At 43.6% G+C, this 27,405-nt stretch overlaps 1 protein-coding gene across 2 annotated transcripts in view; it reads left to right on the forward strand.

The window, feature by feature from the left end:
• The first annotated feature begins 9,566 nt into the window (after positions 1 to 9,566).
• Positions 9,567 to 27,405, forward strand: part of VGLL3 (vestigial like family member 3) — a 35,589-nt gene continuing 17,750 nt past the window's right edge. Inside the window, exon 1 of one of the 2 annotated variants that reach the window (XM_068270491.1) lies at positions 9,567 to 9,890. In XM_068270491.1, the coding sequence (XP_068126592.1) occupies positions 9,792 to 9,890 (99 nt within the window). In that variant the 5' untranslated portion in view covers positions 9,567 to 9,791. Of the gene's footprint in view, positions 9,891 to 20,928; positions 21,193 to 27,405 lie in introns of those variants that run through there. The other variant, XM_068270490.1, reaches the window with a different exon arrangement.

Raw genomic sequence — 27,405 nt, forward strand, 5'->3', positions numbered from 1 at the left:
GACATATTTTAATATATAAATACAACAGCTATGCAGTAAAATGTAACGGTAGCTTTCAGAGCAGATAAACTGTACTTTGGAAATTTGTAATTTGTAGACAGACAATATTACTTGTGTAAAAAATCAAATATGATAACTGTATGGGTAATACAAAGCAGGAAAACACATTTTTGTTGAATATTTTATCAGAATTTTATCCCACTTTAAGGTGCCAATTATCCTCCTTAGCGGTACACAGTGTCGGGCATACCGCCGGCTGTCCCCAGGAGTACTCCAGTATAATATTTAGAGATCACATTGTTTTAATAGCTTCAGCTAGCACTAGGCTAGCTAGCAGTGGTGGCCGGCATCCCCTGATTACTTTTGATCCCCCGATCGCCGCTAAATACATTTTACCCCCCCCCCCTGGATCCAGCGACCGTGCAGCCTCCCTGCACATCTCCGGTCCTCTCTATGGGGAGGATCGGGTCTGCGCATGACGTCGCCGACGTCATGTTCGATCCTCCCCATAGAGAAGAGCGGAGCTGTCCGGGGAGGCTGCGCCGATTGCTGGATCCAGGCTGGGTAATGTATTTAGCGGCGATCGGGGGGATCAATCAGGGGATGCCAGCCACCACTGCTAGCTAGCCTAGTGCTAGCTGAAGCTAATAAAACAATGCAATCTCTAAAAATTATACTGGGGGACTCTCGGCTGCAAACCCTCCTGAGCGGCGCAACGCTCAGGAGGTTAATAATTAGAGATGGGCCGAACCTCCGATTCGCAGAAGGTTCGGTTCGCGGAAAAGTTTGCGAACCGCAATAGACTTCAATGGGGATGCGAACTTTGAAAAATAGAAAAAATTATGCTGGCCACAAAAGTGATGGAAAAGATGTTTCAAGGGGTCTAACACCTGGAGGGGGGCATGGCGGAGTGGGATACATGCCCAAAGTCCCGGGGAAAAATCTGGATGTGACGCAAAGCAGCGTTTTAAGGGCAGAAATCACATTGAATGCTAAATTGCAGGCCTAAAGTGCTTTCAAACATCTTGCATGTGTATACATCAATTAGGGAGTGTAATTAGAGTTCTGCTTCACACTGACACACCAAACTCACTGTGTAACGCACCGCAAACAGCTGTTTGCGTAGTGACGGACGTGCTGGACTGATGTGCAACATGGCCAGAGTGCAGGCCGTGGCAGTTTTCCAGCCCATATGGTCGCCGGGCTGTGGTAGCTCAATGATAGAACAACAGTGACTGTCCAGCTGATCAAATTTGGTCTGTCCACAATGAAGCAACGACCTTATTATCTTCTTGTATGTAGGTAGGCATAGGTAGGAGTCCCAGTATAGGTAGGTAGGCATAGGTAGGTGTCCAAGTAGTTAGCTAGGCATAGGTAGGAGACCCACTATAGGTAGGTAGGCATAGGTAGGTCCCCTAGTATAGGTAGGTGTCCCCGTATAGGTAAGTAGGTGCCCCAGTAGTTAGGTAGGCATAGGTAGGTGTCCCACTATAGATAATTAGGCAGGGCCTGGCTGGCACAGTAATAACAATTACCAAGGTCCAGCTTCAACAGATAGGGCTGTATAATGTCAGTGAGCAACACACAAAAAAAAAAAAAAACACATCAGAAAAACATTAGCTCTCAAAAGAGAGCTGAGGGGTGCTATTTTAGCAATAACAATCAGCAAGGAGCAAGCCAAGAGCCTAACTAATCTTTCCCTAGGAGAAAAAATCTGCAGCAGCTCTCCCCAGTCTGTCTATTTGCAGCAGGCACACGAGTGAGTGTCATGGCCAGCGAGCCTGCCTTATATAAGGGGGGGGGGGGGGCTCCAGGGCTTAGTGTAGCCTGAATGGCTACAATGTGCCTGCTGACTGTGATGCAGAGGGTCAAAGTTGACCCTCATAGTGCATTATGGGGTAAATCAAACTTCCGCAAAAGTTTGCCTGGTCCAGGCGAACGCGAACCACCAAAGTTTGCCTGGAACCGTTCGCCGGCGAACCGTTCGGCCCATCTCTATTAATGATACAATTTTGACTGTACAATCTTACCATGTTTTTGTAATATGAGTGACTACCTAAAGAATCCACTAAACATGTATTCACTTAGTTTAACCTTCTACTACATAGATTTGGCAATATTGTACAATCAAAATTGTATCATTGAGGGGCACCTTCAGGTCACCCACTAGAGCATTTTTTTGAGCGTTTAGGGATCACTTTCAACAGCTAGCGATTTCCTAAACGCTCTGCCGATGTAAGTGGATGGGACAGATTCCACTAGAGCGATTGCGATTAGGTAAATCACAATCGCAGGACATGCAGCATTTTAGGAGTGTGTCTATCCTAATGTATTGTTTAGGATCAGGGAACTCGCTCCTAAAATTGCTTGCAAAGCGCTACCACAAATCGATAGGGATTGCGATAGCACTTTGTGCTTTGTAGTGGGTCTCAGGTCTAATGCTGTTCAGCTTCCATGAGGAGAAAGTGCTGAATGGTGACGATCGTAATGTGTTAATCAGTGGCGTACCTAGGTTATTTGACACCTGGTACCGATGATCCACAGACACCCCCCCCCCCCCCAAAAAAAAAGGAAAAGTAGTGAGTGTGATAGCTAAACAGTGGTTGGATTAGATTGTGAGCTCATCTGAGGACAGTCAGTGACATGACTATGTACTCAGTAAAGTGCTGCAGGAGATGTCAGTACTTTATAAATACACTAGTAAAAAAGCCTGCCCATTAAAATGGGCTACGGGCATCCCTCCCCCCCACACACACACACACTCACCGGTCCTCCACCTCTATCTGCAGCATATGCACACTGAGATGTTGCTATCTTGGAAGTTGGAAAACGCTGTTATTTGCCACAATGCAAACTGTCAGCAGGTCTGGAAGCACGGACACACACACACAGGGCCGGATGCAGAAACACAGGGGTTTTATTATATAGGATAATATGGCAGGACATAAGGTATCGACTATGAGAGGATTAGTTTGTGAGCTCCTATGAGGACAGTCACATGACTTTGTACTCTCTAAAGTGCTGCAGGAGATGTCAGTGCTAAATAAATACATACTATAGCAGGACATTAGACATTTACTACGGTAGGGATTAGATTGTGTGAGCTCATCTGGGGACAGTCAGAAACATGACTATGTACTCTGTAAAGTGCTGCAGAAGAAATCAGTGCTGTATAAATACATAGCATGTGGCCTCAGCTGTGCTTGGCCCCCTCAGCTAAGAAAATGAATGCAGAGTATTGCACGCTTGGAAGCCGTGCTGATATCTTACCTCATCCACTGTGCAGCATTGTCCAACCTCATCATGTCCACTTAGCTCTCCCCCCCAGCGTCTGGCACCTCTTCCTGCATCGTGTGATTTCACGAGTGTAGGAAGAGGTGCCAACACTAGGGGGAGAGCTGAGCAAACAGGAGGTTTGGCAATGCTGGACTCCAGGCGCGGGTAAGATATTAGCATGGCTTTCGCACGCGCAACACTCTGCATCCAAGCTGGGGTAGCTGAGCACAGCGGGCACGGGTGGCTGCACAGGGCTGCTGGTGTCACCCCCCACCATGAAGACACCTGGGGTGGGCCGCCCCTGCCGCTTCGCCCTAGGAACACCACCAGTGCTAATGTCCATGGTATGGACAAGGGCTTTCGGGAGGCCCCAACATCATAAACTATACGAGCTAATATAGGTTAGAGTGCAGAGCCCACACAGTCCGGGGTCCAAGTTCTAGCTATGCCAGCCTAGATGGGTTACAGTTATTATATGTTATTGACAGTTTGTCAGTTATGTGTTATGGACCGTTATTATATGGCACATCCTCACAAGTTTGCTTCTGGCAGCAAAAATCCTTGCGTTGTAATCAGTGCTTCAAACAAACCTGAGCTGGGAAATAGAAAGTTATGCTATAATGAATTGTATGTGTAGTATGAGTTACGGAAAAGACCCTTAGTAGCAAAGAAAAGAGTCTCATATTTTAATTTTCAGTTATATTGGGTTTTTTTATATAACACTGCATCATTCTGTTATATTTGCAGCTTAGAAACCAGTCTATTTTTAGTCTTTGAAGCTTAAAAAAAACAGAATTATTGACCCTTTGAACTTTCCTGCAGTAAAACCTTCTCTCAAGCTGTCTCTGTTTCTTGACTGTATAAGCGCTTCAGAAAAACAGGATTGTATTGGACCCAGTGGGTCAAAGAGCTCAGAGTAGCTTTCTTTCCTACATAACAACTGAAGTTTTTTTAATTCTTCCTGTACTGGAAAACAACATGAGACTATTTCTTTGCTAATAATGTTTCGTTCCTTACCTGTCCTGAAACAAAATGGCTCTGATCGGAGACTGCTCTCTGCCGCTGCAAGAGGCTTCAGCACTCGGGCTCCCGAAGAGCTGCAGCTCCATACTGCGCATGTGCGAGCTCGCTCTCTTGTGGAGTACGGAGCCGCCCATTTTCGGGAGCATTTGGGATCCTGAAGACTTCCGAAGCATGGGCGTAGAAATCACCCCTGCACACACTGCCATTGCAGGTGGGCCCAGAGACTTTGGGGGCCACACCTCCTTCCTCTCCGCATCCGCAAGTGCAGCCAATCAGCAAAAGAAACCCTGTTTGTTCACAAAAAACATCCCTGCCGACTCCTCCCGCCGTGCAGAGTAGCGGGAGCACTGTCATTTTTTTCCTGCTTCCAGATGTTGCTTCACAGCAGAACACTCTCTGCTGCCATTTGCCAGCTCCTAATAACGTGACCCTCATCGGGTTTGGGGACTGAGGGGGCCCCATGCTATCATTTTTGCAGGGGGGCCCTGTTAAGTCTAGTTAGGCCCCTCCCCTACCGGGGCGTAACTAGAAATCACACCCCCCCCCCCTGCGAAACTTTGGAAGGGGGCCCCCTCCTGCTAAACCCAGCTATATTTGTCATTCAAACCTGACGTCACAGACCCTACTCCACAAATAAACGCATGCTTAGCTGAGCTTCAGGAGTGGATAAATAATAATTGACTAAAACTTAATGCTGACAAAACTGAGGTTCTTGTTATCGAGGGCCAGGGCTCAACAGCAAAGCAGCTCCAGTCTCAACCAACACCGCTAAGGATAGGGAGCTCAGACCTGAACAACTCAGACTGTGTGCGCAGCCTGGGAGTACTGATTGATGGGAAATTAAGCTTCAGGAATCAAATCTCAGCTGTTGTGAAACATTCCTTCTTTCACCTAAGGAATATTGCAAGGATTAAACACCTAATTCCTTCAGAGGATCTTCCAACCCTAGTTCATGCCTTCGTCACATCAAGGTTAGACTACTGCAACGTCCTCTACACAGGCCTGCATAAGAAAGACTTACGCCGCCTGCAATTAGTACAGAATGCCGCCGCAAGGCTGTTAACGAGCCAACCCCGCCATTGCCACATAACACCAACCCTGAGCTCACTCCACTGGCTACCGATAAAATGGAGAATTCTGTTTAAGATTGGCTTACTGACATTCAAATCCTTGCACAATCTGGGCCCTGGATACCTGAAGGACTTGTTGCAACTACATCACACCCCCCACAATCTTAGATCAAAAGGACGTAACACCTTGGTCACCCCCAGAGTCCACCTCAAAACCTTTGGAGACAGAGCCTTTTGTCATGCTGCCCCTACACTTTGGAACTCCCTGCCACACCCAATCAGGACAGCCCCATCCCTGGAAACATTTAAGTCTAAACTGAAAACCTACCTTTTCAGTCTGGCATTCATGAACATCTGACTATCTCCTCTGTAACACAACCCAGCCTGAAACCCTGTATTAATCTGAGACACAGCTATGCACTTTGAGTCCTATGGGAGAAACGCGCTTTACAAATGTTATTGTATTGTATTGTATATTATTGTATAAACCTCAAACCTGCAGAGAATAGAAAACTTTTTCTCTCCATGCCTATACTCCTCAAGCATCACTACAGGACACAGCACTTGGGGAGGGGTAAAAAGGCTGGAGGTAGAAAAAAGCTGTACACAAGACCCTGTTGAACACTGAATAGGGATTGTCTACAAATCTTTGGCTGCAAAACTTTGTATGATTCCTTATCAGTGGCTGATGCATTCATTAGAACAATTGTGCAGAGAGCAGAAAGCTTTTTCTCTCCTTGCCCTTAGTTGTCAGTCTCTCAGGACGGGCCCCCTGTGGCTTCTAGGCCCCCCGCCTGCTGCTGCATGCCTTGCAGGGTCTATTGTTACGCCCCTGCTCCCACAGCAGGAGCCAGCGGTGGAATGCAACAGGGGACTGTGAGAGACATTATTATTTTTGGCTTAAGATTCTCTTGAAGAGTGCTTTGCAATTTTTAATGAAATTTCAACCTGACATACAAGCATCACCTTGATATGCAAGCAAAGAATAAATACTGTACATGGGTCACGTCATCACAGCTGAGCTGATGATTCTTCTCCCTATGACTCTGCAGGATTGTATTTAATTCTACTTAAAGGGTGTAACGATCGGTGTCAGCACACAGAGATAATCTGATTATTGGTGATCTGCAGTATCACCAACAATACAGATATATACCTGATTATTGATGATCTGCAGAATCACCGATAATACAAGTATAGCTAACCTCTGGACACCTGGAGACGTGTAAGTGTTTGGTGCAACAGTAATGAGTAGAAACACTAGAGCAGGAGATGACTCTAACCCAGGAGAGTCAGACTCTACTGCAGTCAATGTACTCCTAGTGAATGAGTCCCTGACTGGTTTGCAGAGAGGTCCCTCTGAGAGACAAGGGGTCCCTGCAGATGGACTGGACACCCAGGAGGTGGGTGACAGCCAGAAGGGTCGGCCAGATCGGGTCGGCAACACACGAGCAGATAAGGTACAGAGACAGAAGGCTGATTCGGTAACCAGGGACAGGCAGGATTGGCAACAGGTAATCAGATATGCGTAGGTACCAAATCAGAAAGCAGAAGGAGAGTCAGGAAAGCAATAGGTCATAACAGATATCAAATAAGGCCTAGTCTTGGGTGTGAGGTCCGTGGTCTCGACACCCTGGAACTAGTCTGGAGTATAACACAATAGTAACACAGTATCCCTAGTCTTGTGTGTGAGGTCCGTGGTCTCGACACCCTGGAACTAGTCTGGAGTTTAACACAATAGTAACACAGTATCCCTAGTCTTGTGTGTGAGGTCCGTGGTCTCAACACCCTGGAACTAGTCTGAAGTATAACACGATAGTAACACAGTGTCCCTAGTCTTGGGTGTGAGGTCCGTGGTCTCAACACCCTGGAACTAGTCTGAAGTATAACACGATAGTAACACAGTGTCCCTAGTCTTGGGTGTGAGGTCCGTGGTCTCAACACCCTGGAACTAGTCTGAAGTATAACACAATAGTAACACAGTATCCCTAGTCTTGGGTGTGAGGTCCGTAGTCTAAACACCCTGGGACTAGTCTGAAGTATAACACAATAGTAACACAGTTATCTAGCTAAGTGTGGATTCCCAGGTCCTCCTGGTTCCACCACACTGAAAGATCTGACTAAGGTCTGAGTGCTAACACTAAAGTATTCGCGACGCCAGACAACTAGCAACTGACAGGCAAGGAGTATATATAGCAAAGCGCTCCCCAACGCCGCCCAGTTCCCTTCAGCCAATCCCCTGCCACGCTGAGATTAGCTGATCGTTCCGATCAGCTGACCCCTCTCCTATTGGCATAAAGAGCCTGTCTTGCAGCGCGCGCGAGCGTAGCTCTCCATCTGTGTGCACTACTAGGTTCCAACAAACCAGATGCATGCTGCTGCGGAGAAACCGCCAGTCTGCACGCGGAAACAGCCGCCTCACTGTCAGACCGCGCGGTGGTGTCTCCGCAATCCATTACAACGGGAAACCATAACCCAAGAATTGAACCTCATCCCAATCAGTAGCTGATACCCCCTTTCCCATGAGAAACCCCTCCCACAGTGTGATGTCAGCACCTAGGTACTGATGTCACACTGTGGGAGGCTTGTTGCATTGTGGGAAAGAACAGCTGTTTCCAACTGCCAAAAAAGCTGCATCCCCTTCCACTGACATCACCTGCTAGCAGCAAAAATGTCACCATTTGATAAATGTCAGAATGTAAATCAGGGAGAGGTTTTACAATAGGAAAACACTGACTAAAATTATTTATACACAATTATTGTAAAAATGAAGCACTTTTATTATTACATTCTTCTACTAGAGTTCCTCTTTAACCTACGTGTAGGGACTGTACAACGTCAAATTTCCATGGAATTCTCAAAAGCAGACAAAAGTAACTATCACTGGATAAGTTCCTTGTTAGGGACCGTTTACACTAGGGCCAAATTTGGAGCGAATCGTCAGGGTTTCCTCGCATATGAGAGGGGCGGGGAAACAATGTCTATACCCACAATGTGCTGCCCGTCCAAATTGCACTGAAATGCAGTTCTGGTCAGCATGCTGCAGATACCTGCAGCACACACCCGAAACCCTATAACCGTGCATGGCTGAGCGATCCGGCCCGCGTCTTTGCAGCATGACGGGAGCCGCGGCTGAATTAGAATCAACCGTGGCTCCTAGTGTAAACCCGTCCTTACAGCCATACCCAAAAAAACATAAAGGCTGAGGTAAGCCAACAAATAGCAATGATTCTGTCAGGGCCCATTTTCACTTGTGTGGTGCGAATTTGTCACAGAAACCGTGTTAACGAATTTGCATGCGGATGCGAATTCGTTAGCGCTTGTATGCAAATTTTACTGCAAATTCGCATACGATTTCTCATATGTTTGTATGTATGCACATTTAACCATGTCAGTGCCTGTGTGCTTTTACATTGGGTTTATGTGAAATCGTACGTGAATTTGCATAGAAAATTCGCATAGCGAAACCGCCTAGCGGTGTGCAAATTCTGATGGCTCTGCCATGCAGATTTTTCCTGTGCACAAAACCAAAGAAATCCTCACAAGTGGAAACAGCCCCATCAACTTGTATTGCCTAGGCGAATTTGCATGCGGGAAATGCATGCAAATTCGCGATACCGGAAACGGGCCCTCAGCTATAGTGAAAGTCTTTTTTTGCGTTTTAATTTTATACAGTAAAGTACTTTGTTTTTAATATCTTCCTTTAAATGTTTTGGATGGTGGAGAGAACCATCCATTAATCCATATGGGGGAATTCACTTTCATATAAGAGTGCTTGCAAAGCTAGGCTCCACTGTACTGCTATATTAGCATAATATATAATAACACAATAACATTCTCCCATAGGACTCAAAGTGCATAAATGAGGCTGAGTGCAGTCAGCTGAGACTGGTAATGCACCTATTACAGGTTATTTCACTTCTTGGCATACAAATGCAATAGGAATTTCCCCTGCATTCCAGCACACAGTTCAGCTCTGCCGCTATCTCCCCATAGGAACACACGGAGCAGCTGCCCTGTCTGCGCGACGTACTGACTCCTGCAGATGCTCTGATAAAAACTTCATCCCAGTCTGAAAGTGTAAGAATCCACCTCGCTGCCAACAGCAGCCAATCACAGGCCAGCCCAGTGTGAAACTTTCCTCCAGTGAGATGCGGGGAGACTGGTCCCTGCCCCCAGCCCTATGTCATTCTCCAGCTGAGCCCCAGTGCTGTGTGTGCGGAGCTGAGCCGCTCATTGGCCGGGTGCTGGCATGTCTATTGTGTGCATGCTAATGCAGCTGCCTGTGTCCTCAGCCTGCTCGCCTATAAGGGACCTATGGAGGCAGCATCCAGGAGCAGGGGATATGCTAGGCTCGCCTACACACTCCTAGGATAAGACTTCAGGGACTGGCCAGAGAGAAGCTCAGCTGGGAGTCCTGCAATGAGTTGTCTGGATGTTATGTATCATCACCAAGTGTATGGGATGCACCAGTATCTGCCTAGCACTACAGCCTATTACCATCATCACCAGAACCAGCAGGTGAGTCCCTCACTACCTGTGCAGCCCACGCAGTGTCATCATCTGCTCCTATTACCCTGGACTGCCAGTCTGGTCAGCGTCGCTAATGATAAAATATTTATTGTACAATCTCACCACCCCTATGTAGTGGAGGAGTAAACTGAAGCAAGCAATACACTTTGTATGGATATTTTAGGTAGCCCTCATATTGCATAGAACTGGTAAGATTGTACAACCAAGACTGTATCATTAGTGGGCACCTTGAGTTGTTAGGACAGATCAGTGGCACTTATAAAATGAAGTATGTTGTCTGTGATTTTAGCTCCCAGGGAATTGTTTGCTGTTGGTTTGGCAATATCTTAATTGGTGTGAAATTGTTTTGTTTTGATAAATAATGTGTGATGTACGGCTATTCATGTCTGAATAATTGTGGTAGGGATTTTAAAATGCCTTGCAAACCAAACGTAAAAAAAAATCAAAAAACAACTAAAGAATAATTTGAAAGTTGCTTCATTTATGACCCTCTATTTACTTGTGGCCATATTGCATCTCTGTTTACGTAATCACTGTCTCATACAAGCGCGTGCAAATTCCAGAGGTATGCTGTTGAAATTTAACAGATTGTACAACACGATCGTACAGTGCGACACCATTTGCATGAATATATATATATATATATATATATATATATATATATATATATATGTATATATTAGATAGCTATTCAGTGTCTAAACTTATTAACTTAGTTGAAAGCCGTGTAGAAGTAGGTGGTAACATTTACTTGTTGCTTTGCAGAGCTGAAAAATAAATAAATAAAAAATAACTCTCATTGTAGCAGCACTCATGCTGTAAATGAATAATAGCCCACTGTATAGTATGTTATAGTATAGTATAGTATAGTATAGTATAGTATCACATAGCATATAGCATGGGATACATCCTACATTATATTCATTATATTGTATTATGAGTTATGACATTCCTTATCATAAAATTGTATGGAGCGGTATATTATAGTGCAGTATAATATGGTATGGCATTACATAGTATGATATAGTGTGGGATATTATATTATACTATATATTATTAAATGATGACCTCATATGATATACTGTAGTATAGTATGGCATGTTATAATATACAGTATAGTAAATTACAATATAGAATGATATATCAACATGCCATGGTATAGTGTATAGCATGGCATGTTATACTATACAGTATAGTATAGCATATTACAATATAAAATGATATATTGCAATATTCCATGGTATAGTGTAGTATAATACAGAATGGTATGTTATAATATGTTATAATATACAGTATAGTATAGCATATTACAGTACAGGATGATATATTGCAATATGCCATGGTATAGTGTAGTATAATATACTGTAGAATGGTATGTTATAATATACAGTATAGTATAGCATATTACAGTACAGGATGATATATTGCAATATGCCATGATATATTGTAGTATAATACAGAATGGCATGTTATAATATACAGTATAGTATAGCATATTACAGTACAGGATGATATATTTCAACATGCCATGGTATAGTGTAGTATAAAATAGAAACATACTTGCCCTTAAAACAAAACATTGCTAGAAATGAATAAAATAAGATTGATTTGGGCAAGTAGAATGTAAAACTAGATTACAGTAATAGTATATATACGGTAGTACTGTATAATTAATCCCCCCATAAAGTCATATTTAGGCTGCTGCAGAACCTCTTGGATGGCTGTCAGTCAGTCAGTGAGTCAGTGAGTCAGTCAGTGCACTCTACTCCTCATCACCATACAGTATGAGGAATTCTATCTCAGACGAGTCACTGTTTGTCTAATGACCGTCCTATCACAGTCTGCAGACCGTTTCCCCGCATTGTTTTCATTTCTTGCATAGTTTTGCTCATAAGTCATACAGTTCAGAAATAACTTCCTTTTCAGTTCAAATAAATTCAGACAGAATGAAAACACAGCGAATCTTGGCATTGTAGGTCGATGTTCACCGCAGCAGATCAGCAGCCCATTCACTAGTGTGACAGCTCTGCTACTTCCATCCAAATCCAAGCAATATGAATCTGCAGCACACATGACTTGTTACTCTGTCCCACTCCAGAGAGTGAATAGTTATATCATATGTATACAATATATAGGGGAAGGCTTCTGTGCTCTAAACATCTGTGTGCAGTTCTAACTGTTGCTTCAATTTATTGAATTACTTTGTATAAGAAAGTAAAAAAAAACAAAAAAGAATATTTGTAAAATATATATATATATATATATATATATATATACATATATACATATATATATATATACATATATATATATACATATATATACACACACATATATATATATATATATATATATATATATATATACATATATATATATATATATATATATTTATTTATTTTTTCTTTAAAGAGCACTAGGTAAAACTATACAGAGTTTCGATGACCAATGGGCAATGTGACTATCTATAGCCAGACTGAGAAATAACTGAATGTACAGCTTGCCTGACATTCAATTTCCAACCCTTCTTGAGGATAAAAAAGAATGACCAGGTTGGATTTTTATGGATGACCGACATTGGTTTCCACTGAGATAATACCACTGAGGACTGTCTTCTCCTCCTCCCACCTCAATAGAATATGCACAGTCAGCCAAGCCACGTGTTCGTCCCAAAAACATACAAGTACGTTAAGTGGCCTTAGACTGTGATAGAAATATGACTATGATAGGGATTAGATTGTGAGCTCCTCTAAGGCCTAGGTTTCTCAGCATGTGGGATGCGTACCCCAGGGGGTATTTCTGGTGCTTCCAGGGGGTACTCAGGCTTGATATGCTTAACCAAGAATATCAAATTTAGAGTTTTAGAAAATGATAAATCTTATTTAAACAACACCAAATTAGTATTTTATATAATTAAAAGCAATTGTAAATGCTTGGAAATGGTTTAGAACCAATTATGTACTACGATTAAATATAGATTTGTCAAGGGGTACTTGTGATAATGTTTTCTATTTTGGGGGGTACTTGGCCAGTACAGGGTTTTAGAAGGAGTACATACTACTAAAATGTTGAGAGACACTGCTCTAAGGGACAGTCAGTGACATGACTATATACTCTCTGTACAGTGCTGCAGAAGATGTCAGCGCCATATAAATACTAAATAATGATATTTATTCACTAGTATCTTGTGAAAAAAAGAGTATTAACCAGTCAGCTCATAAGTTTACCCGTCCAACTATCATTTGAATTGTGTACTGAGTATATGAGCTGTTTTCCAAAAACTTTCCAGCAAGGCATTAAATATTACTGCAATAGCAGCAGTCGGTGCCAAAGTAACGCCAACAGCCATAGTAATATTAAACTTTGTAACTCAGTGCTAAAATATGAAGTGCTAATATGAGATGGTGTCTTTTTCTTCCACGTCAGCCTTTAAAGCTATAGATGAAGATGCATTTTAGGGAACCTTTACTACTATATTTAGTAACTTAAAATACCAGCTCTTTAGACCCCTTATGTGTATTTGTCAAGAATTATGTAGAAATCTAAAGGGTTGGTAAAACATTTATTTAACCTACAAACAGTAAACTTTAAAACCTAGTAACATTATAAAATCATCTGCCCTTTCTGAGTAATCAGCAGTGGAAAATTAGAATATTTAGAATATAGAATATGGAATCATAATGGTTAACTCTCGAACACCATGGAAATCTGCATAGATACTGATGCTCTTGGTAACACTCAGTGCCCCGAAACTGCTGAGAATTGCCCAAGGTTATTATTATTATTTTATTATTTTTATTTATATAGCGCCATCATATTCCATAGAACTGTACATAGTACAAAACAAATAGTGGGGGACATAGATACCTGAGAAGTATAAAGCTCTGTACAATCAGGACATTCGGCAACACAAGTACAAATACAGAAATAGTTGAGACATCACCTGTACTGGTACATGTTCTTTTGATAAATTGCAGCAAAATAAGAAACACTAGGAGGAGGTCACTGCCCTTTCAAACTTACAATTTTGCATTGTTTTGATTTGATGGATTGTCTTTAGAACACTGACAATTTTTTTAAAATATCAAGTGATTTTAATGCTCACCTAATTCAATTAAAGTGTACTTATCTATAAAGGGAACCTGGGGTGAGAGTGATATGGAGGCTGCCATATTTATTTCCTTTAAACAATACCAGTTGCCTGGCAGTCCTCCTGATCTTGTGTCTCTAATACTTTCAGCCATAGACCCGGAACAAGCATGCAGCAGATCAGCTACTCTGACTCAGCTGAGTCTGTATGCCAGAACATCAGTAGGTCTGCCAGGCAACTGGCATTGTTTACAAGGAAATAAATATGGCAGCCTCCATATCACACTCACCTCGGTTTCCCTTTAAGGCTGGGTGCACACATGGCCGTGCGTGAAAGGTTGAGTTTTAGGTTGTGTGCGTTTTTTGTGTGTGCGTTTTTAGTCCGCTTTTAGTGCATTTGCGTTAGTGTTTTTTATCTGCATATGCGTTTTTCAAGTGTTTTGCGTGCGTTTTTATGCATTTGCGGGTCGCATATACAAAACGCATGTGTATGTGTTTTCTATGTGTTTTTACTTAGCGTTTTATGCAAATCACTAGGAAGACAACAGGAAGCGGAAATACATCACAAAATATTTTTTTTAAAATGTATATAAAAACGCATAAAAAACACATACAAAACGCAATACATTCATTCCCAGGGGCGTAACAATAGACCCTGCAAGGGATGCAGCTGCAGGAGGGCCCAGAAGCCACAGGGGGCCCTGTCCTGAGAGACTGACAACTAAGAGCAAGGAGAGAAAAAACGTTCTGCACTCTGCACAATTTTTATAATGACTGCATCTGCTCAGCCACTAATAAGGAATCCTACAAAGTTTTGCAGACAAAGATTTGTAGACAGTCCCTATTCAGTGTTCAACAGGGTCTTGTGTACAGTGCCGTTCTACCCCCAGCCTCTCTGCGGTTTTGTGGGGGCCCATCCAAAGTTTCGCAGGGGGGCCCAGTGATTTCTAGTTACGCCCCTGTTCATTCCCATTGACTTTAATTATGAGCGTTTTTGATGCGTTTTTGAATAATATGCAACAAAACCAGCGTTTTTAAAAACACGTTTGAAAACATATACAAATTGCATACCCATTTTTTATATGCGTTTTTCATGCGGCCAATAGACTTCCATTAGCGGCAAAAACGCTGCTTTTTCTGCAACGCTAGCATTTCTGCTAAGTGTGTTCCTAGTGTGTTTATAAACCTTAGCATGAGGCTCTGATCAATACTGCATTGGGCCTGCATTATCAGTTTTAGCTCAGGATTAAGACTCTGGCTTGTCATTCTCACTGTTTACACAAAGAAATGACTTATATCTAGCCTCTTCTTCAACCTCAATATTCTGATAATCTGCATAGAGGATAGATAGGGAGAGCAAACTCATTTAGATGCAGAAATTTCAAGCAAGGATCATCACACACTGCAGCTAGTTTTCTATCAGTACAGACTACCAACTTTTATAGGTAGATAATGTAGGTGACATGCCTGCATCATAAAATGCCTTTTAAACCACCAGCAAGCAAAAAAATACTAAAAATAATTTTTATAGTATGTTTTCTACACCTACTTGTTGGTACTATTTCAATTGCACAGTGCTGAAAAATGTATTTTAAATAGAAGATGAAAATAATCTCCTAGGAGAAAACTCAGAAGAAAAAGTTAATTGCATACGGGCCCTTATAAATAAAATGCCTTTCAAGCCACCAAAAAGCAACCTACTTTTTGGTACTTTTTGTAATTGCAGAGTGCTGAAAAGTTATATTGAACTGAAAATTAAAATGAAAGAAAATTATCTCCTGGGAGAAATCTTAGCAGAACAAGTGAATTGAATAAGGGGCCTGGGCCCTTATGCAATTCCCCTTTTCTCTTGAGTTTTCACCTAGGAGAATTTTTTTCTTGTTCTCTTTAAAATACAGTAACTTTTCAGTGCTTTGAAATTGAAAAAAATATCAAAAAGTAGGTGATAAAGTACTATTAAAATTATTTTGAGTATTTTTTGCCTGCTGGTGGCTCAAAGGACATTTTATTGACAAGATTTGAAAATTTCACCTAGGAGAAAACTCGGGGTAAAATGTTAATTGCATATGGGCTGGGTTCACACATAAAGGGGTGTCCCGTCCTGTCAGTTTTTGACATTTGGCATCAGTTTTCTATGAGTTTTCTATGGCTTGGTATATAGTTTATTTGCATATTCAGTAGTGATGCATTGTGGGAGACCAGGTTGCTCACTTAAAGGAGTACTGTAGGGGGCTCGTAGGAAAAAGAGTTGAACTTACCTGGGGCTTCTAAAGGTCCCCTGCAGATGCCCTGTACCTGATGCACCGGTCCCCGCCGCCAGTAACTTCCGGAATTGGCGATTTTAAAGTCACAAATCAACTGTGCCTTACCAGAGTACTGCGCAGGCGCTGCACGGTCTGGGCCGGCGCAGGACGCTCTAGAGGACAAGGAGCGAGGACAAGGCCGCGCAGGCGATGTAAGGTGCAGTAGATTTGTAACTTTAAAATCGCAAATTCCGGAGGTTACCAGCAGCGGGGTAGGGAGCATCGGCGAGTGGCTGCGTGGCCACAGGACGTCTGCGGGAGACCATTAGAAGCCCCGGGTAAGTTCTACAAGCTCCCTACAGTACTCCTTTAAAGTTGAATTATCGCAAATACCTTCTGTTTAAAGAAGGCAAACTACATGGATGGATTGGTTCACACCAGGGATGGTCGGAAATGTCGTTTCCGATTCCGCAGAAGTTCCGATTTCTGCCAATGCCGATTACCGGTTCCACGGATTTGCGATTGGTTTCCGATTTCCTGGTTCGGATTTCCGAGTAGTGTTTTTTTTGTCAATTTTTGCATTCTCTGATTAGCCAAATACTTCCGAGTTGTTTCTGCAGTCTCTGATTGGTCCATTGATTTTGAGTTTTGTGATTGGGCTAAAATTACCGAGTTGCAGTAATGTAGTATTTCCGCAGAAATCCGATTTCCGAGTTCCATTTTCCGAGTTCCGATCGGAAATTCGGAAATTTCAATTCCGCGAAATCCGAATCAGCATCCCTACTTCACACATAAATCTGTACATTTCCAGTCCTGTCCTGTGAGTTTGGCATCAGTTTTGTATGAGTTTTCTATGGCTTGTTTCGCACATAAAAAGGTGTACATTTTTGGTCCAGTCATCAGTGTTCTTACCAGAACTTTTTTCCAGCCAGGTGGCATGAAATAGTAGCCGGGTGGCGCGAGATGAGAGCATGCAGGGCCGGTGGTTCTGTGCACAACTCTGCTTACAACATAGGAGGAGGGGTGAGCTGATGACAGCCGGGTGCTGACCAAAACTAGTCGGGTGGAGCACCCGGCTAAAAGAGCCTGGGGAGAACACTGGTCATGTCCTGTCCTGTCAGTTTTGTATCAGTTTTGTATTCGTTTTCTATGGGTGTGCTTACACATAAAAGGTGTACAGTTCCAATCTGGTCAGGTAAAACTGGTGCAAAACTGACAGGACAGGAGTGGACTGGAAATGTGCAGATTTATGTGTGAGCCGAGTCTTAGTAACATGACTCTGTACTATATAAAGCGCTGTGGAAGATGTCAGCACCATATAAATACATAATAATAATGTTAACTGAACAACTTGTATCTGAGAAAAGGGGTGCTATTGAAACTTTTTTTTAATCTAAATGTTTGCATTGAGAGCGAGTGATCAACATGCGCAGGACAGATTGTGGACGTTCTGCTTTATGTCTGTACGGAGCTGTTTTATATAAGCCAACAGCGCTGCTAGGGGCGTCTCGTAGCAGAGATCATTGCTGCTGTGTGACCAAATGTTACCCCGCAAGTGATGGAATGCAGCGCACAGCAGACACAACTGCACCTGGGAATTGCATAATGTACACTGCAGTCACTGCTCCAAGATCATCTGCTTCACTGTCACTGTGACCCTCACATCTGCTAAATGTTCCTAATGTAGCCTCAACAATGATAGTACAACTGCAACAAAACACCCAGCAGCATTCCTACACCTCAACTTCTAGTTCTCTCTGCCTGGCTTCTCCTGGTTTATGTGAGTTAAAGGAAACTTAAAGAGTAACCTTAACAAAGGATTGAACTTCATTCCAGTCAGTAGCTGATGCCCCCTTTCTCGTGAGAAATCTTTACATTTTCTCGAATAGATCATCAGGGGGCTCTGCATGGCTGATATTGTGAGGAAACCCCTCCCACAGTGTGATGTCATGACCACGGTCCTGACAGTTTGCTGTCTGTGAACCTCATTGCGTTGTGAGAAATAACGGCTTTTTTTCAACTGCCAAGCAAGCAGTATGGCCCTCTGTGCAGAGAACGCTCAGTAACGAACATTCCGTAGAGATCACCTGGCAGAACTAAAGATGTCATCACCAGTGAAAAATGTTAGAATGTAAATGAGGGTGAGGAATTATTATACAGTGACATACCTCCCAACTTTTTGAGATGAGAAAGAGGGACACTTAAGCCACGCTCCTGCCACACCCCTAGCCATGCGCCCACCATACCCCTAGTCATGCATGCTATAAAGATTTCATAGGAAAAATATGCTGTTTTATATTTTAAACCACACCTCAAATTGGGCACTGTGCACAAGCTAGGTTCTGTGCAGAAGTTATGGCCGCCATGGCCAAGTTTCATATAGGATGTCTACAAGGCTTGAAGGATATGTCCGAGCTAAAATAAAAAACAAAATCTACTTACCTGGGGGTACCTCCAGCGTTTGGCAGCCACTATGTCCCTCGTGGCAGCTCCAGTGTCCCGGGATCCCCTCTGTTGCAGATGCCAACCTCGCCAGACCTGCGCAGAATGCTCCTGACCACGTGAGCACAATCACGAGTGGCACAGCGTGCCTGTGCAGGTGCAATAGATGCTGACCTGGCGAGGCCGGCATCTGCAACGGAGGGGATCCCGGGACCCCGGAGCTGCAGCGAGGGACATACCGGCTGCCAGGGGCTGGAGGTACCCCCAGGTAAGTAGATCTCGTTTTTTATTTTAGCTCGGATGTATCCTTTGAGGAAACTAGGAAGCTAAAAACTGACAGGAAGTTCATCTGATTGGCCAAATTCCAATGGTATTTATATATGAAATGGCGCTGTATCCGCAGTACAGAATAAATATGTCGGGCCTGGCACTCATTTTTGTTGTGGGCCTCAGTCATTTTACTTAGAACCATTTCAGAAACCTTGAGAGGACTATTTTAATTTTCTGCTATTAGGTGTTTTTTTTCCATCATCATCTGGGTTATATCAAGTAATAAGGGTCAGGGCAGCTGAAAGGTTGATTTGAGATTGAGCAAACATTGCTGTCTGTATGTAGCTTGCAGGGGCATAGGTACAAACCAAAGAGTCCTCCAGCACACCTTCTCCTGTGGGGACCTCCAGGGCCGATGCTACCATAGAGACAAAGGGTCAATCAGCCTAAAGCTGGTAGGGGCCCCCAAGGTGCCCCTGCCCCAACTTAACTGTGCTTCTTGGGGCCCCTGCATAGTCTTTGGCAAGGTAGTAGCATGGGCATGATGGATTGTTTCCGATCAGTTACTGCAGGATTGCATCGTAATGCCCACCTTTTTCACCTGGAGAACTGTGAACAAATGCTATGTGTAAGCATTTGCAAAAGTTAATGAAAACCTAAAGTGAACTTAAAAAAAAGGTTAACTTACCTGGGACTTCTACCAGCTCCCTGCAGTCGCCCTGTGCCCTCGCCACCACGGAACGATCCTCCAATCCCCCACAGCGGCTAAGTTTCCTTCTGACGCTGGGACACAGAGCTCAGCTGCTGCGGGGGACCAGAGAATCGTTCCGTGACAGCGAGGGCACAGAGCGGCTGCAGGGGGCTTATGGAATCCTGAGGTAAATTAAACACTTTTTTATGTTCACTTTCAGCTCCCTTTAAGCCTAATATGCCTTTGCCTAAAGGAAAAATACAAGCGCAATGGTTCATAGGCAAACGCAGGGGGGATTACAGCTGCCCAGAATCCCCCCTCAGACCCGGGTCGGTGCAGTGTCTGGGGACAGGCACAAGTAGAGACGCCAGGATACGTGCAGGTTTCCTGCAGCTCACAGCACTGCCCCCTTTCTTTCCCTGCTACAGCTGACTTTGGATGGAGCAGCAATGTGTGTACAGAGCATGAAGCAGCAGCGTGTGTAGAGAGCATGGAGCAGCAGCGTGTGTACAGAGCATGGAGCAGCAGCGTGTGTACAGAGCATGGAGCAGCAGCGTGTGTACAGAGCATGGAGCAGCAGCGTGTGTACAGAGCATGGAGCAGCAGTGTGTGTATAGAGCATGGAGTAGCAGTGTGTGTACTGAGCATGGAGCAGCAGCGCGTGTACAAAGCATGGAGCAGCAGTGTTTGTACAGAGCATGGAGCAGCTATGGAGAACTTAACAGAGTTAGGTATGAGCACAGCCCTGTGCCCTGCTGTGTGATTGCTTCACTTTCCCCTTCATTACCAATGTCGGCTGTCCTCATTAGTATCTGTATCCAAACTGCTCCTGATCCTGTTGTTGATTGGGAGCAGATCGGACATTTAGGAAATAATTGTCAGATTCTGTCAGTCGAACAAGAAATTGCATTATGTGTACCCAGAACTATGTCCTACCATGTTATTATTCTGTATTGTGCACGGCTGAGGGAGACTTTTCAGGAATCCCCCCCCTTGAAAATCCTGGGTTTGCCCCTGTGGATAGTGATCTGCATGTAGAAATAATATATAGCTGTATATAGTTTCTATAGTAAACTCCACCAGGAACATAAGACAATATATAATAGGATAAAAAGCCAGGTCTGTGTGTAGCGACGCTGGAATGTAGCAATGTGTGTATTCTTATCAGACTGACAGCAGTACACAAGCATGCACAGAGCGTGGGTGTGGGGCGGGGCTGACTCTGACTTGGCTGAGAGGCGGCAGTCATTGGAGAGTAGAGAATTCTGCTGCTGCATTCCATGAAGTTTTATCATTATTAAGCCTGAAGATCATTCTCTACATGAAAAGTATCCCTGAAAGCCAGAATTCCGGCCAGTAACAGGGAAAGCAGCTATCTCAGGCCGCAGGAACATGGAGGAGAGCTTCTGGCATGCTGTTGCTGCTTGTTATCTTATGTTCCAGCATACATGCTTTACATCAAGGCTTGGGGAATACTCTGAACACATCCACCCTTTGGGGTAAACGTCTGGGGACTCTGGCTTCAGTTCGTAGCAGGGACGCTATCGCCATAGAGGTATTTCTATAAATTCCTGAATATCTGTTTCACTTATTTCTATTGCCTTAAAGAATAGCTGAATACAAACTAGCTCTAGCTAGCTCTAGCTTTAAAGAGACACTGAAGCGAAAAAAAATAATGATGATATAATGATTTGTATGTGTAGTTCAGCTAAGAAATAAAACATTAGGAGCATAGACATAAGTCTACTATTGTTTCCAGTACAGGAAGAGTTAAGAAACTCCAGTTGTTATCTATGCAAAAAAGCCATTGAGCTCCACGACTTTCAAAGTCACAGAGAGCTCTGTCTTCTGAAGCTCGTTATCTCAACTGTCAGTCATTGTATCTTCTTTTTTTCTCCATAGGACAGTTCAATAGTTTACAAGACTGGTCTGTAAAAACATTTAGAATGCTGAGTAGTTTGTAAACTGCAAATATTAGAGAGCGATGCAATGTTATAAAAAAAACACTATATAACTGAAAATAAAAATATGAGAATATTTTCTTTGCTACTAATGTTCTAGTAATTATCCATAATACACAACAAATTATATCTTTATTTTATTTTTTTGCTTCAGTGTCTCCTTAAAGAGGAACTGTAACTCAGGATTGAACTTCATCCCAATCAGTAGCTGATACTCCCTTTTCTATGTGAAATCTTTACCTTTTCTCGAATAGATCATCAGGGAGGTCTGTGTGGCTGATATTGTGGTGAAACTCCTCCCACAGTGTGATGTCATGACCATGGTCCTGACAAATTCCTTTCTGTGAACCTCGTTGCAGTTTGGGAAATAACAGTTGTTTCCAACTGCCAAGCAACCAGTATCTTCCTCTCTTTGCAATGTATTGATTTATTTGTTTCCCCATTTCGCTAAAGTTCCTCTTTATCTTAAAATGGAATTAAACTAGATAAAAAAAAAGAAAAGCATATGCTCTATTTAAAACTAGGGATGGTCGGAATTGCTGATTTCCGAATCCGATGGAATTCCGCATTCCAACTTGTAACATTCTGAATTCCGCAAAATAGTTTTTTGTGATTGCTTTTTATAAAGTTTATGTTGATTTTCAAATTCGGTGAAATCCGCTATATTTTGCAGATGTACGCTGTTTAATGTGGAATCCGCACTTCCTAATGCCTCGTGATTGACCTAAAAAGTCAGAGTCTTGGTACATGGAATACCGCTCCGATTTCCGAATACTGCTTTCCCCTTTGGAAATCTGTGATATAAGCATATTCTACCCTTCTGCCTGCTTCTGCCTGTGGTCCACCTTTTCCCGCTTTTCTTCTGTAGATTTTGGTGAGCACCGTGGTTGTGGTTGGCATCTGCTGCAGGGTTGCTCATAAACTACACCAGTGCGAATATACGCGTCGTAGTCCGTAACTACGCATCGTAGTTCATAGACGAAGTTTAAAAACGTTGCCTACGTATTTCCACGCAGTCGTAGTACCGCTATGCGAAGCTTCGTCCGCTACGCGTAGTTGACGTATGTATTGCGAAGTCAACTACGCGTGCGGTAACTGCGTCTATAGGGATCATTGCGCATGCACAGAAATATTATTGCCTTCTATACGTATACAATTCCGCATTGGAAGGTGGAATGTACACATATATTTGTTCACCCATGCGCATATTTAGCGGATTATTGCGGAAATTTTTCCGCATAAGGGCCTAAGCGTCCGCATACACAATGCTTCGCACTACGCGAAGCTTCCGTATTTTAACGCATAGTCTACAAAATGCAAACGTAGCGAAGTTTCTGATTTCGAAACTGTAGTTTGCGAATCGTAATTGCACAGAACTACGTGTAGTTCCAGCGTAGCGAAGTTGGCTGACTACGACCATCCCTAATCTGCTGGCACTTTCTCCTCCTCCATGATTTTGCACCTCTCCTCCGCCTTCTCACTTCTCATATAACGCTGTGCATCTTGGGACCCCCGCTCCTTCCTTCCATGATTACTTTTACCATTTGCCACTTATGGGTGCAACCAAGCTGCAGGTCAGCATGTCACAGTAGGGAGGGTTTATTCCATATATGGTGATTAAAGCCTCATCGGGAGGGTCACATGCCTGCAGGGAGGTACAGCGTCAGTTAGAAAATATTCAGGTAAGAATCCAGAGTGCAAGTCATTTCTCCTAAAGAGTAACACATAGTAAAATGCAATAAATTATTCAGGATAACCACTTTTATGGTAATTTTCCTGCTTTCAGCATCAGAAACACTTCCTATATCTATATATTACTGTATATTAGAATGTAGCTCCACCCTCCCAATGATGCTTAGCCTAGGCTGTTTAGCTATGTGAAATTCTAGGCTGTTTAGCTATGCAAAATTATTTTCACTGGCTCCAGAATTTTCAGAAACAAACATTCTGCAGACATAATGTGACAGGACTAAAGAAGTCGCCACCTGTGATAAATTTCAGCATGTAAATCAGGCTGACTAAATAATTTGTAAACAATTTGTAAATGAATATTGTAAAAAAAAGTAAGCAATTTTATTCATTACACTATTTTCAGTAAAGTTCCTCTTTAATGAGTATTCCTCTTTAAATGAACTTTAGCAAGATGATTCACACAAGCGGAAAATTGCCCCAATCAGACTGTTCTGCAAAGGTCTTATTTTCGATGAATGCTCTGCACACCACCAGCTGAGAGCTGCAGAGGGTGAAGGGATCAGACTAGTTTGTAAACATGGTCAAGTCTCTTCTCTATTCCTTGTAAAGAATAGCGGAGATGCCGCCGCATGGGCAAGCGGCATGGCGGCTATCTCCACGTTCCAGCCGGCGGCTTCTGCCACGCAGCTACATGCTGCTGGTTCGCCTGGTCCTTCTAGTGCACACAGATTAAGAGCTACGCGCGCACGCGCCAGGCGACAGGGCCTTTATGCAAGTAGAAGGGGAGTCAGCTGATCAAGCCGATCAGCTGACTCCAGCTATACTAGGGATTGGCTGAGTGACTGGGGCGGCGCTGTGGAGCGCTCTGGGTATTTATAGGACTTGCCTGTCAGTTGCAAGTTGTCTGCTGTTGCGAATGCTTACGTGTGAGCACTCAGACCCTACACAGATCTTACATTGTGTTAGAACCAGCCGGAGCTCGGAATTCACACTGATTCCGTTGATAGCTTTAAGTACTATTATATTGTAAGACTTGTGTACCATTCTTTAGTCTAGTTCCCAGGTGTTGAAACCAAGGACTTCACACCTAGACTAGGATATTGCTATTGTACATCTGTTAGTCTAGTTCCCAGGTGTTGAAACCAAGGACTTCACACCTAGACTAGGATATTGCTATATTACTACAGTTTAACTGTTATGATCTCTCGCTCTCCTCACTACTCTCTTGCTTACTGATTCGGTACTTCTGCCTATCTGATTACTGTTGCCGACTCTGCCTGTACCTAGATACCGAATCAGTCTTCCGCCTCTGTACTGTATCTGCCCATTCGTTGCTGACCTTGCTTGTCTGACCTTTCTGTCCTCACTAGTTGGTCTTACCACTAGTGAGGGAAATCTTAAGGGCTGTCACCTAACCCTTAGGTGATCAGTCTTGCTGTACTGTCTGTGACACTTGTTCCTCAGGTGTTTGTTAGCTGCAAATAGTGTCTGTTGATCACCTGCTTCTCAGGAGATCATCTTGCAGCACAGTCAGTGATCCCTGCTCCTCAGGGATCCACTGGCTGCAGTACAGTCTGATTCCCTGCTCCTCAGGGAATCCTTGGCTGAAGTACAGTCATAATCACTCATTCCACCTGTGACCTTACTTGCAGCACAGTCAGTGGCCCCTGCTCCTCAGGTGTCCACTGGATGCAGTACTATCTGAATTCCCTGCTCCTCAGGGAATTCTTGGCTGCAGTATAGCCTGCATTCCCTGCTCCTCAGGAGATCCTAGGCTATTGCTTAGTCTTGATCACCTGCCCTTCAGGTGATCAGACTCTCTAACACCGTCAGTGGTCCCTGCTTCTCAGGCGTCCACTGGCTGCAGTGCAGTCTGAATCCCCTGCCCCTCAGGGGATCCTTGGCTGCAATATTGTCTGTATCTCCCGCTCCTTGGGAGATAACTTCTCCTATTACTGTTGCACCAAACACAATACCACATTAGGTGTCCTGTGTCTAGCTATACTAGTATTATTGGTGATTCTGCAGATCACCACATAATCAGATATAGCATCTGTATTATTGGTGATACTGCAGATCACCAATAATCAGAAAAATCTGTGTTGCTGACACCAATCGTTACATCCCTCTGTTAGGAATGCTGCAGCACCTTTTCACCATTCGGTGGTGGCATTGCTTGCTTGTCCACGGTGAAATTCCACTGCTCACCAGCAGATGGCTCGTCTTTGCTTTGGACTCACCTGCAGTTCTCCACTTCACCAGAGGTTTGTATTTTGAGCCTGGACTTCCCCCTCCCTCCAGCAGGCTTTCCGCTGCAGCTGTATAGTTTAGTTATCTTGAACAACTGTCCTGTTTCCCCAACCCTGTCCTCAAGGCCCACCAACAGTGCATGTTTTGTGGAAATCCAGAGTGGCAGTTTATAAGCTCTGCTGAGATGCTAATTACCTCACCTGTGAATGTTTGTGGTTTTCTGCAAAACATGTACTGTTGGTGGGCCTTGAGGACAGGGTTGGGGAACTGTGTGTTAGAGGACTCCATACCCCTCAGGTCATTGAGATAACTTCAGTCTGCCTTGGCTTCTGTTGATGGTGTATTTGCCTGCATATTTTTCTCTCTATCCTGATTACTGGTTTCTGAGACCTGCTTGTCTTAGACCTGTTTTTGCTGTTAAATTGTGTGGTGGTGTCTTTGTGCTTATTGTACGTTTGTGGAGTTTGTATATGTTTAAATGAGGTATAAAAATGTGTGATAGCTCAGTAGTTGGAAGCCTCTGGATGGTCCTGATGCTTTCTGCATCCTTGTAAAGCCCACCAATCCAACGCTGGATCCCTCTTCTGGCCACATACCTGGCCATGGATGAGAGCATGCATACTGGGCATGTGCGAGTAGGGTCCGTGCATGCTCAGTAGAGCAAATCCGCCAATGTGGTGGAATGATATGTGAAAAAAGAAGATGGTGAAAGATGAACAGAAACTATTTTATACACAGCTATTTTTTGCTAATCAACCAGTTTGCTCTGCTTAACCCCATGAAACCTGATGAAATAATGCAGAGAGAAATGTTTGTTCTTTGAAATGTAACCATGAAGGGGTGCAAGGTCCTGTCAGAAACTTAAATTCAAACGCTTTTACCGTATTTTTCGGACTATAAGACACACTTTTTTACCCCTAAAAGTGGGGAGAAAAAGTGGGTGCATCTTATAGTCCGAATGTGCCCCACAATTCCTTCATCGAAAGTGGAACAGAGCACCTCTGATAATGCAGGAGGCTGTCACAGCATGGGGCTTCATTCACCAGCCCTTTGCAATAACTTCAGGCCATACACTATTCCACTACCACATGCTACTGTCTGCATTGTCGGGAGATCAGGGAATCACGTGGCGTCATATTGTGCTGTCAGTCCCTGCACTAGTACTTGGATGGCAGTGGTCGTCTCAGCACAGGGCTCCATTCACCAGCCCTTGTCCAAACTCTTTCCAGACATCTGCTCTTCCATGGCTAGATGCCGCTGGGAGATCGAGGAATCACGTGCTATCAGAATGAGCTGCCATAGCCTTTACCTGTACTCATAGGGCGCCGTACTTCCTGCTTACTGATGTCTCCTGCGTGACCTTATGGCCCACGTGGGCCACTGGGGTCATGCAGCGGGCATCAGTAAGCAGGAAGTACGGCGCCCTCTGAGTACTAGTGCAGGCTATGGCAGCGCAATAGTCATACAGGACGCCACTGACCCATAGACGCTCCAGGTTTAGTAAATATTTTTTTACCCCTGATTGTTGCCCTCTAAAACTAGGTGCGGCTTATAGTCCGAAAAATATGGTATTCACACAACGAAAAGAAGTGATGTCCCTGTACAGAATTCAGCACCGACCTGTCACCTGAGGGATCGAGTCCCGATCCCCGCACCACCAACTAAGAACAGCCACTCACCACCACCCATCGAATCGAGAAAGAGCTATCAATCTGTGAGAGATTAGATTGTAAGCCGATAGTGACAAGACTATATGCTGTGTACAGTGCTGCAAAAAATATGTGCTATATGAATACTAAAAAAAAATCCGAAAAAAAACTTGTTTAGTGAAAGATCACAATCATTAAATAGAATAAAAAGTAATT

This window comes from Hyperolius riggenbachi, chromosome 2 (assembly GCF_040937935.1).
Source record: "Hyperolius riggenbachi isolate aHypRig1 chromosome 2, aHypRig1.pri, whole genome shotgun sequence".
Taxonomy (NCBI): domain Eukaryota; kingdom Metazoa; phylum Chordata; class Amphibia; order Anura; family Hyperoliidae; genus Hyperolius; species Hyperolius riggenbachi.